Here is a 16,674-nt window from a genome sequence, read left to right on the forward strand (position 1 = left end):
GACTGAATGCCAGCAGCCCTCGTGTGGATGAGGCAGGAAGAACAGGGAGTAACCTGGGCTGTAGGAGTAAAACTTGACAGCCACTGAAGTGCCTTCTCACTTCCCAGCCGTCACTAACCCTCTCCCGATGACAGGGGGAGTCGTAGCGGTAATATGACTCCCTGGTCGGTGTCTGCCTGCCACCTACTACTTAGAGAGAGAGAGAGAGAGAGAGAGAGAGAGAGAGAGAGAGAGAGAGAGAGAGAGAGAGAGGGAGAGAGAGAGGAACGTAGGCCAAAGGGGGCCACGCCACGTAGGAGACAATGACTCTTGCCTTATCCTTGTGTCAGCTCAGTGAAGCAAGAAGCACGAAGCCAAGAGTGTGGATCTAGATCAAGGAAAGCTTCATCCAAAGTCTATTGAAGCAGCAAAACACACTGATAGCGGAAATGGATATCACGACCAGGAAATGTTGAAGAAATCAACAAGAAAATCCATAAACATGATCTCTCCTGGCTAGAATTTCTTTCTTTTTTTCTGTTCTTCCGTTCATGAAATTTATTTTTCACATGACTCAAAATGTGTATGATATGGGACAGCTTCCATCACGTCCCTACTAAGTGAGGCACTGGTGACGCTAAAGTACCTTCTGTAGAGAAAGGGTCGATGTTGCGTTTTGTCTCCATCATTTTCTTTTTTTTCTTATCAAACCAGTGAACGTGTAGTTCTCTCCCTCACCTTTTCTTATCAATAAGTTGAGTTCGTCTGTCGTAAAGTACTGCTCGTGTCAGAGTGTGTTAGAGGATAGAGTGTCATAGTCAAAGTGTGTGTCAGTGTTTCATTTTTTGGTTAAAAGTGTATTGGAAACTTTGTTTGGGGTACTGAGTGGATCAGGGAGTTGTTTGCGACTGAAATTGTGTGTGTGTGTGTGTGTGTGCGTTTCAAAAGGTCTGGCAAGTGTCAGAGGCAACTGCCTTGTGGCAAACTACGTCTGGGAGCAGATGTGAGGGTTTTAAACCCACTGGGACAAGAGCATCAGGCTTGTGTCCGTGTGTTGCTTTGAGGCGGAAAGTAGAACAGGGGGAGAGAGAGAGAGAGAGAGAGAGAGAGAGAGAGAGAGAGAGAGAGAGAGAGAGAGAGAGAGATGCTTTACACCAGGCAGGATGTTGCATCACCGTGTGTTTGTGTGTGTGTGTGTGGATCTAATGACCCATGGAAGAGTAACCTCATGAGGGTCCAAGAGAAAGTTTTATCTCACGAGGTCATGACAGGAGGTCGCCAAGGTCTTGAGAGGGTGTCGTCACATGGCACTTACCCCTAAAAGGTCCCCCCAGATGGCACTGGGTCACTTGGCTGCTCTGAATATTGCCAAATTTTCCTAGACTGAAGATAGTAAGAGAATATACCCGTGTGTCTATCAAGAAATGACGATTAATGAATAGACACGAAGCAAAGATGTGATTTGCTAAAGCTCTGTGATCATAAAAGTGTGGGTCAAGTTGTCCACTTGGATAAGTGTAAAGTGGTGAAGAATCTTGAGGAACCTGTTATAAGGGATGGGATGTATGTGTTCGTAAGTGATTGTAGCATCAGAGCGTAGACCGTCTCACACCTCTACGTCTTGTATCAATATGGTTCATTAAGATTAATAGAAAGATAGAGAGATATGGCAATCAATCTCATTATCAACGCCTCTCATCATTTCCATAGAGTTGATCACCTTCATAATGTGTGTGTGTGTGTGTGTGTGTGTGTGTGTGTTCTCCTGGACCCTCCCTGTCACCGGCCGTCTAACTCAAGCACTTCATGGACAGATGACTTTCAGAGTATATTCGCCCTGTGGCTGACTGGCTAACTGGCTGGCTGGTTGGCTGGCAGCTCATGTGACATCTGTCGCCCAGATTTTAATGGGCTCTTGGGGGAACTTCCCTGGCAGGAACCCACCTCCGTAATCGTCAGGTTCCCGTCGATGTTCTCCCACACACCACCGGAAGACGAACTGTTGCTCCTCCAGAGACTTCACAGTCGCCAATCCTGTCCATCTCCATCTATTCCTTGAGGATGGCGATTCTCTCTCCTATATACCCCTCAATCGTCTGTGACTCTAAGAACCACTTCTCTATGTTGTAGCCCGAGTGGCACATCTGTCTCCCTTTCACTGTGTGATATTCATTGTGAACTCTGCAGTCAAGGGATTGACTCATAAACGATATGACTCTATGTGTAAATCGCATCTGAGTTAATTAAGTTATATGAGCTCAAAACGTTGGAGGGCAATTCTGGGAGTGTCTGAACTGATCCGTTCTCACGATGTTCTCTTTTCCCCTCCCCCCACCACGGACTGTGCCGCTGGGCCACAGGATGGAGGGAGGGGAGGGCTTATAGGCTTGTACAGGTCTCAAAGCCTGGTGATAATGTTGTGGATTCAGCGATCCTGGGGACGTGCCAGTTTCCTGGAGGGTGGTAGGGTAGGTGTGGTAAGGGAGGGGAACCGCGCCACGTCTCTACCTCAAAACCACCGCTTAAAAACTTAGATATAAACATAGGGCTTAGCTCTGTATGACACAAGGTGACTATGATCTGTTTGTTTTGGATTTATTGAGAAATGTAATCACTGGAGATTATGGTATAATGCTTACTTTGTCCTTGTGGATGGTGGGTTGGGTGGTTGATTACGATATCTGCTTTAAGGCCAGTCATCTACCAGGGCTATCAAAGGTATTGTCATTTTGTAGCCAATTGAAGTAGATGAGATAATTCTAACACCATATGCATTCTCCCTGCATCCATGGCCTATGAGCCTTGGGAGGGTGAAAGATATGGTAATGGAATGGTATTCTGAGAATCTGATTTAACATTTTTTCGTATTTACTCATTTCGCTTGGAGTATGTACAGAAGTCTGTGCTCTCTCTCTCTCTCTCTCTCTCTCTCTCTCTCTCTCTCTCTCTCTCTCTCTCTCTCTCTCTCTCTCTCTCTCACCAGGAAGTGTGAGAGCAGTGACGTTAGAGGCGAGCTGGGGGGATGGGGGAGGGGGTGGGGGGAGAAGGGATGGGAGAGGAAGCCCCACCAACGCGTCCTCTCTCCCTCCACTGATTATTCTTGGGTTTGACTTCGACCACCTGGTCACCGACACAGCTGCACCCACACACCCCCTGAACACTCCCACACACCTGGACGCTGCCACACCCCTGCACACTTCCATACCCCTCACCACACACATACACACACACACACACACACACACACACACACACGCCACTTTAGACACAGTTCAAGGTGTCACTGGAGGTAGATAAAGTGCAAAGGGAATGGGGTGGAGTGCAAATGTCATACTTGTCCTTAAGACCAGAGACCAGGAAGTCTGGTTCGTAGAATACTGGGAAATATAATCCTAAAGCCAAGTTATGATTACATAGAAGAGAGACACTACTCTCCCATTGAGATAGAACAGATCCAGGAGAGGAGGAAAGGTGTCCCTGAACGAACTCCATAGACTTTTATGGTAGAGTGAGCTCCCTATCTGGACCACAGCGAAGTATACAAGTCCCTCCCGTAGTAAAAAGTAAGTAACTACTCCTGTAGTCAAGTAACTTTACTGACCACAGAGGTGGGTCGTCCCTGCCAAGTACACGAACTTCACAGAAGGCGGTTTGATCCAACTTTCGAAGCGTTCGTGACTTTTTTTCTTTTGATCAGTATGCCAGCCTCCACAGCTTAGCTTTCACCGTGGAGATCCATTTTCCATGAAGCCGGAGAGCTATATTTGGAGTATCGCTGTGGCCCGACTTTCTGAAGCTTCTCTTTATGAACCACCAGACAGAGACCCAGGGTGGAGCGGGTGGAGTGAGTACGTTCCTCAGTCTCTCCTAACAAACAAACATGGAACTGAAAGGTTAACAGCTGAACTATCCGATGTCTCTGCTTGTTTCCTCCTCCTCCTCCTCCTCCTCCTATGTCCAGCTGCTCGTCTTTTTTTTTCTTCTAATTTCCTTTTCTCTTTCGTACCCAGTCTTCTCCACTTTCTCTCCAGGTTTTTCGCGTAGAGAACCAGTTCATCTAAGATCGTATCAGTCTTTCTACTCAGCCGATGTGTACTTCTCGTAGAGAAATACCAGTTTCAGAATTAGTACACCCGCATTTCATACCATTTCTGAAACTTTCAGAAGACTTTCATCGCGACTTTGCTCACTCTGATTTATATTTCTCCTGACTCTCGCTGGTGCAGGCAATGGCCTACCTGCACCAGAACAGATGTATGCATCGTGACATCAAGGGACACAACATCCTCCTCACGGACCAGGGCAACATCAAGCTGGTCGACTTCGGCGTCAGCTCCCACCTGGCCTCCACCTGGGGAAGACGGAACACCTCCGTCGGTACCCCGTACTGGATGGCTCCTGAGGTATGTAACCCCCTAATCTTCCTCCCTCTCTCTCTCTCTCAGCTCCTGAATGACCCTGGCGTTTGGTGCACCTTGGTTGGATGATTGCCGGAGGTAGGTAATCAATACTAGATGGTCCTGGAGGTGCACATACATCTCTGGATGGCTACAGAGGAAGGTTAATCCCTTCTAAGTGTTTCCAAAGATGGGTATTCCCTCCTGCGTGGCTCCAGACAATGGTGCTCCTCCTTGATTATCCCAAAGGTAAGAATCCATCACTGAGCTTGACTGGAGCCAGTGATCCCCAATTGGCTGTAGATTTATGTAGAAATTCTTTATAGCTCCTGAAGTAGACTGCCTCCAGTGGATGGCTTTTGAAATATCTTAGTTAATAAATGTCTGTAGCTAGATATTCTGAAATACATAACTCTGGGGAGAAGTACCCCATTTCTCGATGACCCCAGAGGTAGAGAACCCTGTGGGTAACTAACCTCCAGACCTTTTCATTGAACTCTAAACTCTACAGACACTCTCACTGACCCAGCCTATATCTCCGTTAATCCTTTTTTTGTCTTAATTTTGCTCAACGAGAATGAATTCTCCCGACAGGTGATCGCCTGTGAGCAGCAGCTGGACTACAGTTACGACGTGCGCTGTGATGTATGGTCACTGGGCATCACGGCCATAGAGCTGGCGGACGGGGAGCCTCCACTCTCGGACATCCATCCCATGAGAGCCTTGTTTCAGGTACGTCCGAGTACTAAGGTGTGCTGTTTCAGGTCGCTAAGTACTGCCGACTCAGGTGAGTTCAGACCCCAAAGTTATTGTAGGGAGAGATACACCCAGACCTCATGTTACTGTCGGTGGAGGTAGGTTCAGACCTCATGTTACTGTAGGTAGATGTAGGTTCAGACCTCATGTTATTGTAGGTAGAGGTAGGTTCAGACCTCAGATTATTGTAGGTAGAGGTAGGTCCAGACCTCAGGTTACTGTAGGGAGAATTACATGGGCCGACGGCCAGTTTCTGAATCAACTAAATTTGACATCTTACCCCAGTCTGGTTCCCCTATAGCTTATTCTACCATGTTGAGTACATCCAGTGCATTTTTCTGCTATAACATCCAGTAAATTGATCCTCTTTGTCTGTTTGGATGTTCAGATCCCGAGAAACCCACCACCAACCGTGGACCGCCCAGTGGAGTGGTCTTCCGAGTTCAACGACTTCATAGGCGAGTGTCTGATCAAGGATTTCGAGCAGCGAGCCGGTGCCAAGGAGCTGCTCCAGCATCCGTTTATCAAGGCAGTACCTAACAACCCAGAAGAGGTGAGGAGTGATGATGGGGTGGCGAGAGAGAGGTGATTGTGTAGGTTGAAGGGAGATAGTCGGCGAGGAGATTTTGGGGTGTGGTGGTGAGGTACCTCCTATGTGCTGCTCACAGGAGGTAGGGGCGGTAAAGGGATCGGAGAGGTGTTAAGATGTGAGTTAAGGAATTAAAGAGGTTCTTCTGAGGGATGGAGGAGACTGAGATGTTGGGGGGAGGGAGCTGTTTCCGCTCTCTAATAGGACTTTAAAAAAGGGGGAAATTTTAGACCAAAATTTACGTTAAAACAGATGAGAAAGACATAAAAAGACGTCTCAAAAATGGTGGTAATACTGTTACTTTAAGGATCATATGCAATATACCTTTTGACCCAGTTTAATGACCGTATCTACACAGAGATGCTCTTCCCTTCGACCGAACGTAGATTCTCCGGAGGTTGGTAACCTTACCTCACTGTGATCTTACTTTCCCTCCATCTTGCAGATCCGTCGCCAGCTGACGCTGCTGCAAGATGACCTGAGGAAGAGGAACCAGCTGGTGCAGAAGGAGCCTGAGACGACCATCAAGGGCGGGGCTTTGAAGGCTGATAGGAAGACCAAGAGAACCCCTTTGTGGATGGACGACTTGGCCTGCCTCGAGAAGCTGACGGAGGTAAGAATGAAGTCCTCAAAGCCGTAAACTGCAGGAAACTTTGACGCTCTTTACTGAGGCAACCGGTCGGCTGTGTCTGCCTAAAGCCGACGGTGCCAGGAAGATGTTTATACGCTAAAATGATTCTGGCACCTTCCAGACACATGTCGCTTTTATACACTAACATCACTATACGTGAATATTATACTGTGATAGTACATCAAAGTCTCAATGTTCATATTATACCCCAGATTAACGTAGTTGGTGGTAGATCCTTCTGATTAGGACAGACAAATGTCCTACTTGTCGCAGGGCCAGCGACAGTAATCCAGTTATCTGAGACATATCCTCGGTGTGTGCTAGTGCACAGTCTATCCAGTGGGTAGCTCCGGGGGTTTACCTTGCAATCTCATGAAGCTGTGTGCCTTACCAGGCTCTGCATAGTGGCTCAGAAGCTTCGTGGGTAAAGGAGAGTGCGGGTTAGTGGTGTTGTGATATGCTTATGATGGTTTAGGGGATTATTTGGGTTGTCCTTTACTTTTTCTTTCTTCCAGTATCTTCCTCTCTCTCTCTTTCTCTCTCTCCCTATCCAAAATCTTTCTCTCACTCCGTGTTCACAAGAGCATTCAAAGAGCATATAAGAGATGCGACGTAATGCGACGTATCCACCACCCCAAGTGACCTTCCTCTTACACCTGCAGGAGGTCATTGTGGAGCATCTCTGTCGCCGGTACCAGACGGACCAGATCTACACCTACATGGGGGACATTCTCATCGCTGTCAACCCCTTCAAGGAAATCGGTGTCTATGGCGATAAGGTGAGGAATCATGTTCCATTTTCATTCGTCAGTTTGGAAGTTAAAGTCTTACATTACTCCAAACCATTTTCTTTTTGCTGTTTTTTTTTTTTTACGTCAGTTTTCCCTTCCAAATCTCAGCAAATGACAATCTTAGACTTAGCCTCTTTCCCCTTCGCCAGCAGTCGTGACTCAAATGCCACCTTGTCTCCAACACCCCGCAGGAGTCACGCTTGCACCGGGGGATGGTGAAGAGCGAGAACCCGCCTCACATCTTCGCCATGGCCGACAACGCTTACCACTGCATGCTGCACCAGAAACAGCAGCAGTGCATCGTTATCTCCGGCGAGTCTGGGGCAGGGAAAACCGAAAGCGCCAATTTCCTCCTCAAACAACTGGTCACCCTGGGCAAGGTACGTGATCCACTGGAGCAAACCGTAGAGAAAATGGGTCGTGCTTGAGAACACACGAAAGAATATTTTCTTGATTTTCACTATAATTAGGCCAACAGATCCCCCCCCCCCCCTCTATCTAACGTCAGTAAGGTAACTACCTTAAAAAGTGAAAGATTAGTTTCTTAATTTTATCTATAATAAGGCCAAATGACTCTCGTCATTAAGATAACCATCTTAAAAAGCGAAGGATTATTTTCTTAATTTAGCAATATTAAGGCCAATAGACTCTCTCTCTCTCTCTCTCTCTCTCTCTCTCTCTCTCTCTCTCTCTCTCTCTCTCCATCGAACGTCATTAAGGCAACTAGCAAAGCGAAATGATGGTGTTGATAAACCACATCGCTGGCACACCTTTTAGCTTTCCACTATCCGTCATTACAGCACTTAACTCACACCCTCTGTTTGGTTCTACCAACAGGCGCCCAACAGGAACCTTGAGGACAAGATCCTGCAGGTGAATCCCATCATGGAGTCCTTCGGTAACGCTAAGACGGGCATCAACGACAACTCCTCCCGCTTTGGCAAGTACCTGGAGCTGACGTACACCAGGCTGGGCAAGATCACTGGAGCTAAGATCTCCGTTTACCTCTTGGAACAGTCGAGGGTCGTCCACCAGGCAGAGTGAGTTCGCATGGTGTTTGGTGTCAATGTTTCGTCCTTTTTCTGTGACTAAATAAACATCAGCTGCCTCAAGTGGTGGTTCAAGGTAGAGTGATTAGATCCTCTTCTGTCATAAAGTCCTTTTTTTGGATAAAGGTTTACATCCAGTTGGTCCTCTTAGCTCCTTTCTGAACTGTTCACACTTTTCTCTCTCTGAACCTTTGTCCCCACTAACTCTATAACTCTGCATTCCTTCCTGCTCGAACCTCTCCCACTCTTTCTCTATCCATATTAACCTTTTTCATCAACATCCCTCCTGAACCTTCTTTTTCCTCCCATCCATCCCATCTGAACCGCTCAATCACTCAACTCACAAAACCTCCTCTCATTCTTCCTTCATCTACCTTCTATTTTTCCCTCACACTCCTCATCTCCATCTCTACCACCCTCTTCTTCTTATCCTCCTCCTCTCTCAACCTCCTTCGTCTTCTGTTGCAGGGAGGAGCAGAACTTCCACATCTTCTACTACCTTCACGACGGCCTGGAGGCCGAGGACAAGCTGCTCCAATACTGCCTGGACAAGAGCAAGAGGGACAAGCACCGCTACCTGGCCGGAGCAAACTGGAGCAAGACCAGGAGCGAGGTGAGGGAAGTGAGAGCAGGGGAGGGGAGTTAGGACGGGAAGAGGTGTAGGCTTAGGGGAGGGGAGTTAGGATGGGAAGAGGTGTAGGTTCAGGGGAGGGGAGTAAGGACAAGGGAGAGGAGTAAGGACAGAGAGAGGATTGAGAACAGGGAAGGGTAGAGGGCAATTAAGGGAAACCTGATTAAATCAAGTTTGTTACATGTACGATGCAGGTAAAGCATGATGGTTAATAGCTTAACGAAGCAGACTTGTACAAATGAATATAGTGAGAGAGACGCTCTAGGGAAGTAGAGGGGAAGTTAATACATCGTGCTTCCATCTATTACGCTATCTCTATCCTTATCTTCCACACCATATCTCCATCCACCAGGCCAACGTGCAAATGTTCAACAAGGTGGTTGACGGCTTCAAGTCGCTGGGCTTTAGGGACGATGAGCTAGACTCTGTGTATAGGATCCTCGCCTCCATCATCAACCTTGGAGACGTCGACTTCTACCAGACCATCGACAAGGACAACATGGAGCAAGCGGCCGTCAAGAATGTCGAGCAGATCAAAGTTGGTGAGGAGCTCGTAGAATTACCCCAGTCTTAGTGTACTTATTTCAGTCAGTTCTTAGTGTCAGAAACACCCAGGACTGAGTGGCGTATGGCCACATGATACTGAAGATCGAACATAAGGTATCATACCGTAATACACGATGGAACTCAGACCCCAACACATATTCAAGCTTCCCATTTACCTCCTCAGTGTCGGAACTGCTGGGAATCGACCCGGCGGACCTGACGGAGGCGCTGACGTCGAACAGTGTTGTGACGAAGGGAGAGATCATCACCAGGAACAACACGGTGGAGGAGGCCGTCTCCACCAGAGACGCCATGGCCAAGGCTATGTATGGACGTCTCTTCGACTGGATCGTCAATAACATCAACCGCCTCCTCTCCTTCTGCAGGATTGTCTAGTAAGTTCCTCCGAGATCCCGTTAGCTTTCAGGAGTAAATCGTATCTTTACCTGTCCATCCATCTGTCTGCTCGTCTGTCTCTTCATATTTGACGTATGTTACAAATTCTGGCTTAAACATACGCACCCTAATCATCCCTAATTCCTTAACTACGTGTTCCAGCGGGGAGAGCTTAGCCGTGGGTCTCCTCGATATCTTCGGCTTTGAGAACTTCGAGGTGAACTCCTTCGAGCAGCTGTGTATCAACATCGCCAACGAGCAGATCCAGTACTTCTTCAACCAACACATCTTCACCTGGGAGCAGCAGGAGTACATGGCTGAGGGTATTGAGGTGAGGATAAGCGTCGTATTGTGAGGGGTAAGGTTTGTAGGCATGAGCTGCGTAGGTGAGGGCGTCGCAGTCATGATTGTGAGGGAGTGAGCACGACGGCCGGTGAGTGTTTGTCTATTGTGGTTCGTCGGGTGTTGGTTTATGACCGAAGTACGACTGTTACGAGATAGCTGAGTATGAATGAAAGATGAGGAGTGAAATGTAGAGTAGGTGATTGATTTGGTATTCATATAATTTCGATTTTGATTAGATTCAATGATAGACCATAACTCATACTCACACAACCAGAAAAGATGTAATGGGCAATGAGGCTTCAGTCCTCTCCCGAGTCCCACTCTGCTTCATGTCTACCCAGGTGCATTGCAAAGATGTTAGTTGTGAAGTCATGCACATTTGCATAAAGAGAAACCGTGCAGATATGACTCATTCTACTGCTCCACATTTCTCTTTTCTCTTACCGCAAGCTGTTGGTGTTTCGTGGCTAAAACACTACTTTACCAAAAGGATAACCAACTCACTCCCTCACATGCCAAACATACTTGCTTCACGTGCACACACCTGCCTGACACCTCTCGCTACCCTACAGGTGGACATTGTGGAGTTCGCCGACAACCGGCCCGTGCTGGACATGTTCCTGGCCAAGCCTATGGGTCTTCTGGCACTGCTTGACGAAGAGAGTCGCTTCCCCAAGGCCACCGACCAGTCCCTCGTCGGTAGGTATCTCCCCAAACCTTTCCCCACGAGTGATAATGGTCACACTGGCAGAGCAAAGTATAAGGCAGGTCATAACCATGTGTTTATGGGACAACTTATATCCCAGGTCACACTTGTGGGGTCAGGGGGTAATTGTCACATCACAGGTCACACTTGTGGGGTTAGGGGGTAATTGTCACACGACAGGTCACACTTTTAGGGTTAGGGGATAATTGTCACATCACAGGTCATCACTTGTAGAGTCATGGCCCCGCTCATGAATTTGTTTACGTGTGGCGTAAATAGAAGAATTGTCATGGAATCAGTTGATCAATCTAAGGAGATAAAGTGATAAGCTAAGCTGTTATCTTGAGTAATAGGAAGATAACATTAGTAATCTTGCGAAATTCCTTCCTACCCCCGACAGAGAAGTTCCATAACAACATCAAGTCCCCGTACTACATCAAGCCTAAGGCTCAGGGTCTGGACTTCACCATCCGCCACTTCGCCGGGAAGGTCTCCTACGACACACTTCACTTCCTCGAGAAGAACAAGAACTTCCTCCCCACTGAGGTTATCCAGCTTCTCAGACAGAGCTCCCACGATATCATCAGGTGAGCCGTCAGGATGGGAGCGGGTGAGGCAGGAGTTGAGGTGCAGAGGTGAGGAGAGAGTGACACGTTGAGGGCTGAGGAGATGAATGTTAAGCTTGAGTTATGAGGAGTGTTAAGGACCGTAGTAGATAAAGGCTGAAGGCAGTGACAAGGTGAAGGGTGGTGAGCTGCGGTGGTCAGAGATGCTAAAGTTATGGTTAGTGATCGTCAGAAGTGTAGGGTGGAGTGGGGAAGGGCTGTTGTGAACTGCAATTATGTGTCATTTTAAGTTCAGGTCCGACATGTCCATTGTTTGTTTGTGTGATGCAGGTATCACATTACTGGTACGCCCAGCTGATGCAGCTGTGTGTGTGTGTGTGTGTGTGTGTGTGTGTGTGTGTGTGTTTTACTACCTAAAATCCTCCATATAATCAGTGACAGCTGACCACCGTCTGTGCCTTCGTCAGGTTCCTCTTCCAATGTCCGCTGACGAAGACGGGCAACCTGTACTACGCCACGCCCCGCACCTCCCCACGCAGCACCCTCACTAACAAACAGCCCAAGTCCTTCGTGGGCAGCACTAAGGTAGAGTATCTATGAGGAACTGCCTGTAGGAGGAGGCAGTGTTAAGTCGCCCGTATAGGTAACGCCACCATAGCAAGAGGACACCCATACAAGTGAGGTTACCATAGTAGATGACAATGACAACCTTATGAGTGAGAACACGAGATTAGAGGATTTATACGACTGTAAACACAAGAGTCGAGAGAGAGAGAGCACCTGTCGTAGGAACTCTCTATGGAAGAATCTATGTTAGGATAACCATCTCGCATCTAGCAGTGAATGAATACATTCATCTCATCCTTTTATCAAGAACTTCTCTCATGAGATCAAGCTACGCTCTGGTGTATTATCATAGCTCACCAAATCCACTGGCGCCTCACCATCACCGACCACAAGCCATAGATCCTCAACACACACACAGCAACACCGCAAACACTCACTGTAACCCTAGTATACAACGTCTCCCGGAGATGCTGGTGGCATCAACATATTTCTTTTCTCTTGGTATCATCAGGTCACTTTCCCTATGCAAATCCTGTTCGGCGCAAGGGGACGTTATTAACCCCTTTACCAACATTGCTATACTGGAGGATCACAGTAAATTCATAATCGCATTTCAGCAGCTTCAGATCCAGGTTTAAGTAAGGAGCATTTGATTAACCACACATAAATGATGCTCCTTTTTTCTCCCTCAATGGAGAGTGCTAAATCTACTACAATTATTCTATTGCAGGGAGTATCACTCGTAAACTTCTTTAAAGTTTTTAAGGATTTTTTGTAGTTAAATAAACCCCTACCAGATGAAGGGAGAAAATATACCGTAGATATTTCTCTAACACCCATTAGCTCAACACCATCCATACTCTCTGAAGGAGAATTATATCCCCTTTGCGCTATCTTCTTCGCCAGACGCAGTACGACAGCCGGGGCCTGGCCTCGCAGACGAAGGCGCAGCAGACAGTAGCCACTTACTTCAGGTACTCCCTCATGGACCTCCTGCAGAAGATGGTGAACGGCACCCCACACTTCGTCAGGTGCATTAAGCCCAATGACGATAAGGCTCCCAACAACTTCGACAATAAAAAGGTTAGCCCACAGCATCGCAACAGCTACGAGTATACTGCATGCGAAGGTGTTTATGCAACACATAAATATGCTTCAAAGGCTTTTTAACTCTTGAGCCTTTTTCTTCATGATTTCACAGCAATGGGAGGGCCATTAAATGATACATAGTGTTAGTACCTACACCAATTGTCCCATGTCACTCACCTCGTCTCACTGTGGCCAGGTGCAACGGCAGCTCAGGTACGCCGGTGTGATGGAGACGGTCAGAATACGACAACACGGCTTCTCCCATCGCATTCCCTTCGCCGAGTTTCTCCGCAGGTCGGTAGATGGTGCTGATGACCATAGCCACTGTAGGTCGTCTGTTTATCAGTATTATTATTATTATTATCATTATTAATATTGTTATTATTATGAATAGCATTTCTATTTCATTCTTTCATAATTAATTCTTTTGGAGACGTAGCCTCAAAGCAGGATGAAGGAATATGTTCATATGGTGAGGGAGGGAATGGCAGTGTTAGGTATCAAGGTAGGGCTCATGTTGAAGGTGGCTAGTTACGTGTCATAGTAGCAGGCACCAGCGAAGTGTTTGGGTTCAGAAGCTTCAGGTTGTCCGGTTCGTTTTCGGTGGTGGGATAGCTCACGTAGTGACGGATTTCCGATGATAACGTGGTGTATTATGGACGTGGGATGCTGCCACCACCCCCATGGATGACGGTATACACAAAGGTCGTGCATGACCAGCACTTGTTCCTGGCTACGTCGGTAAGTTCGTGAATTCGAATCCTGCCTGACGGTGTTCATTAGGTTCACATGCAGCGCCATAGCACGTATGAACCGACTCCCGAATCCCGAGTCCCCCAACTCCCAACCAGTGTTGATCGGTTGACTGAAGGGAGCAGTTGTGTTGTGTCTTGTGGTGTGATAATGGTTCTATTCACGAGAAAACTTGTCCATCTAGCTACGCAGGAACACGAGAGCAGGTCTGTGTTTAAGATGATCACCTGTTTTGCCTCACGAGTTTAGAAAATGGATGTAAATGTGTGTGGTGTGTGTGTGTGTGTAACTACTCGAACTGTTAGCGGAGGAAGTTTTACACTCGGGGAGGCCCCAGTCTTTTCAAGGGTGTGTGTGTCTGGGTTTTATTCATGGACACTACTGATCCCCAGTCAGTGTCTTGTACTGTGGGGGTAATGTGTGTTATTCGCGCAAATTTTCTGACAAAATAAAGTGTATTAAAGCTGTTAGAAAATGGGAACTGCATCATGCCATGAGTTTATGTGACCACGGTATACGTCATGTAAACATCCAGACGATCACACCAGATACGTCAACAAGCATCCAATCAAAACTATTGGAATCGCCAAGTAAAGAGATTACGTTTATACACAGACAATAGAAACATTTCTCCTGGTCTTTCCGTCGTCTTGCGTTGGGTCTCTGTGATCCTACAGCCGCTTCTCTCCCCCAGGCCACTCGTCTGTATGTTTCCTCCCCACCCTCAGGTACTGCTTCCTGGCCTTCAGTTTCGATGAGCGAGTCATCGCCTCCAAGGAGAACTGTCGCTTACTGCTGCTCCGCCTGAAGATGGACGGCTGGGCCCTGGGCAAGACTAAGGTGTTCCTCAAGTACTACCACGTCGAGTACCTCACCAAGATGTATGAGAAGCAGGTGAGGTCGGTGTTTGTTCGGCTGTGGGCAATAGGTGAGTGAAATCATGGATGATTCTGATGAGGAAACTGAGTTAAAAGGAAGTGGGGTTGATAGCTAAGCCGACGCTGGAATATAGGCTGGGTTTCAGGTCAAAACTTCTGCAGGGGGAGTAAAACTAAGGCCACAAGTCATGTCAGAAACATAGAGAGAGAATGATCTATCAGTTACAATTATGTTACACTCTTGACGCTAGTTATAGCCAATGTCACACTGAAAGCACTATGTAAACCACATCTTTCAACCAGAATCCGTACCACTCTTTTATAACAAACTTGACCCGCATGAAGCCCTGTGAATACAACACAAACACCTCACCACATTAAACCCTTAACACAAGTGCCTCATCCCATCAGACCCACGACACAAATCCCTCGCCATTAATTACAGTCATTTCGTGGCAGATCCGTCGGATCATCCAGGTACAGGCGTGTGTGAGGAGGTGGCTCGCAAAGATCCGATATCAGAAGCAGAGGTGGGCCATCGCTCGTTCCGTCGTCACGCTCCAGAGGTGAGTGTGTCCGCAGGCTTTACTACGAGGACGGTGGCTGCGCTGCTTCGCCGTCACCACCACCAGATCATTTCATCACCCTGTATAGTGCTAACGGGAGGGAGGTCTTTGTAGATGAGTGGGACTTTTTAGATTACTGAAAAGCATCTTTTTCTTCCCTCTAAGACACGTCTGCTTGTTTGCAAGACTATTCTGTTACTCTCTAAAAGTTTATTGCATCAAGTCTGTCTTGCATTCGAATATCCATATTCAGAACCGTTGTCCTCCTTGTGAAAATAAGTCTGGCTCTCGTGCAACACAAGTGCGACGTCTGAGAATACTTGTTCAGCCATTGAGATCATCTTCTTTCCCCACCGCAGGTACGCCCGAGGGTGGATCATTAGGAAGAAGTACCAGGAAGACACCGCCAAGAAGCTCCAAGACGCTGCGAAGAAACCTAAAAAAGCTCCCGCGCCGCCACCACCCGACAAGAGGAAGCTCGAACACCAGGACTCGGGTAAGTCTCCATAAGCTTTGGTTCTGCCAAGGGCGTGGATGACGCGCGGGAGGAGTGGTAAAGATGTGATCATGGAAGAAAATGGGACTCTTTGGAAGGCATGGGTCATAGGTTTGGCCAGGTGTAAGTCCTGTGGAGACATTCAGATCAGTTTATCATCTGTTAGCCAAGGATGGATTAGCTGCGAGTCAAGTGTGATCAGGTATGAGGCATGTGTCAGTAGTCTACGTGAGAGACATCATTCAGGTATGGATCTGTCGTAAGGCGAGTACAGATCAGGTTTTTGAGGGGAGATGTGTGTCCATTGTGCTTCAGGTGAACATCCAGTAAGGGTGGTGCTCTTTTACATATCTCTAGGTGACGTATGTAGGGCTCCTGGGAGTAGCCTTATGATCGTGACTCTCAAAGTGCTCCTGAGAACTTCATCAGTTCCCTGCCATGTCTGAGCCAACAGAGCTTTCTAGACTGTGTATATGCCTTGCTCAGAGCCCCCAGGAGATGTGTTTAGATCTGTCTAGTGCTGGCACTTGTTTCCTTTAGGTCAGTGGATGAAGGCCAAGATGATAGGAGCCATGGGAGCGCAGTCCTCCTTGGAGCAAGAGGACAAAGTGTCCTCACCCAAGGTGTCCTCACCCAAAGGGCCTTCATCCAAGGTGTCCTCACCCAAAGGGCCCTCGTCCAAGGTGTCCTCGCCCAAACAGTCCCCACCCAAGGTGGCCTCGCCCGACGATAAGGGATGGAAAGCGATGCGTCAGGTCTCCCAGGACAGCAACAAGGCACTGAAGGACGCCTTGAAGGACGGGGATCTGACGGAGGAGGAGGCTGCCATTATCATCCAGTCTCGTAAGATGACATCCAACAAATGTTTGGGGTCTACACCCGATCACCCTCAGCCTGTGAGAGTGCTTGTGGGGAAAGGCCAATTGAGGCCATCCTCTAAAGC

General features: G+C 47.7%; 1 protein-coding gene across 8 annotated transcripts in view; it reads left to right on the forward strand.

The window, feature by feature from the left end:
* LOC139757821 (myosin-IIIb-like) overlaps nucleotides 1–16,674 on the forward strand; it is a 75,043-nt gene that overhangs the window by 48,941 nt on the left and 9,428 nt on the right. For 6 of the 8 annotated variants that reach the window (XM_071678700.1, XM_071678694.1, XM_071678699.1 and 3 more), the window contains 20 exons: nucleotides 4,206–4,382; nucleotides 4,971–5,108; nucleotides 5,521–5,685; nucleotides 6,167–6,334; nucleotides 7,015–7,131; nucleotides 7,335–7,523; nucleotides 7,981–8,183; nucleotides 8,661–8,805; nucleotides 9,176–9,365; nucleotides 9,554–9,764; nucleotides 9,928–10,096; nucleotides 10,683–10,809; nucleotides 11,217–11,403; nucleotides 11,850–11,967; nucleotides 12,856–13,032; nucleotides 13,235–13,332; nucleotides 14,520–14,685; nucleotides 15,129–15,235; nucleotides 15,595–15,731; nucleotides 16,272–16,574. In XM_071678700.1, the coding sequence (XP_071534801.1) occupies nucleotides 4,206–4,382; nucleotides 4,971–5,108; nucleotides 5,521–5,685; nucleotides 6,167–6,334; nucleotides 7,015–7,131; nucleotides 7,335–7,523; nucleotides 7,981–8,183; nucleotides 8,661–8,805; nucleotides 9,176–9,365; nucleotides 9,554–9,764; nucleotides 9,928–10,096; nucleotides 10,683–10,809; nucleotides 11,217–11,403; nucleotides 11,850–11,967; nucleotides 12,856–13,032; nucleotides 13,235–13,332; nucleotides 14,520–14,685; nucleotides 15,129–15,235; nucleotides 15,595–15,731; nucleotides 16,272–16,574 (3,292 nt within the window). The remainder of the gene's footprint in view (nucleotides 1–4,205; nucleotides 4,383–4,970; nucleotides 5,109–5,520; nucleotides 5,686–6,166; nucleotides 6,335–7,014; nucleotides 7,132–7,334; nucleotides 7,524–7,980; nucleotides 8,184–8,660; nucleotides 8,806–9,175; nucleotides 9,366–9,553; nucleotides 9,765–9,927; nucleotides 10,097–10,682; nucleotides 10,810–11,216; nucleotides 11,404–11,849; nucleotides 11,968–12,855; nucleotides 13,033–13,234; nucleotides 13,333–14,519; nucleotides 14,686–15,128; nucleotides 15,236–15,594; nucleotides 15,732–16,271; nucleotides 16,575–16,674) is intronic. The other 2 variants (XM_071678702.1, XM_071678701.1) reach the window with 1 other exon arrangement.

The sequence above is a fragment of the Panulirus ornatus genome, chromosome 28, assembly GCF_036320965.1.
Source record: "Panulirus ornatus isolate Po-2019 chromosome 28, ASM3632096v1, whole genome shotgun sequence".
Taxonomy (NCBI): Eukaryota; Metazoa; Arthropoda; class Malacostraca; order Decapoda; family Palinuridae; genus Panulirus; species Panulirus ornatus.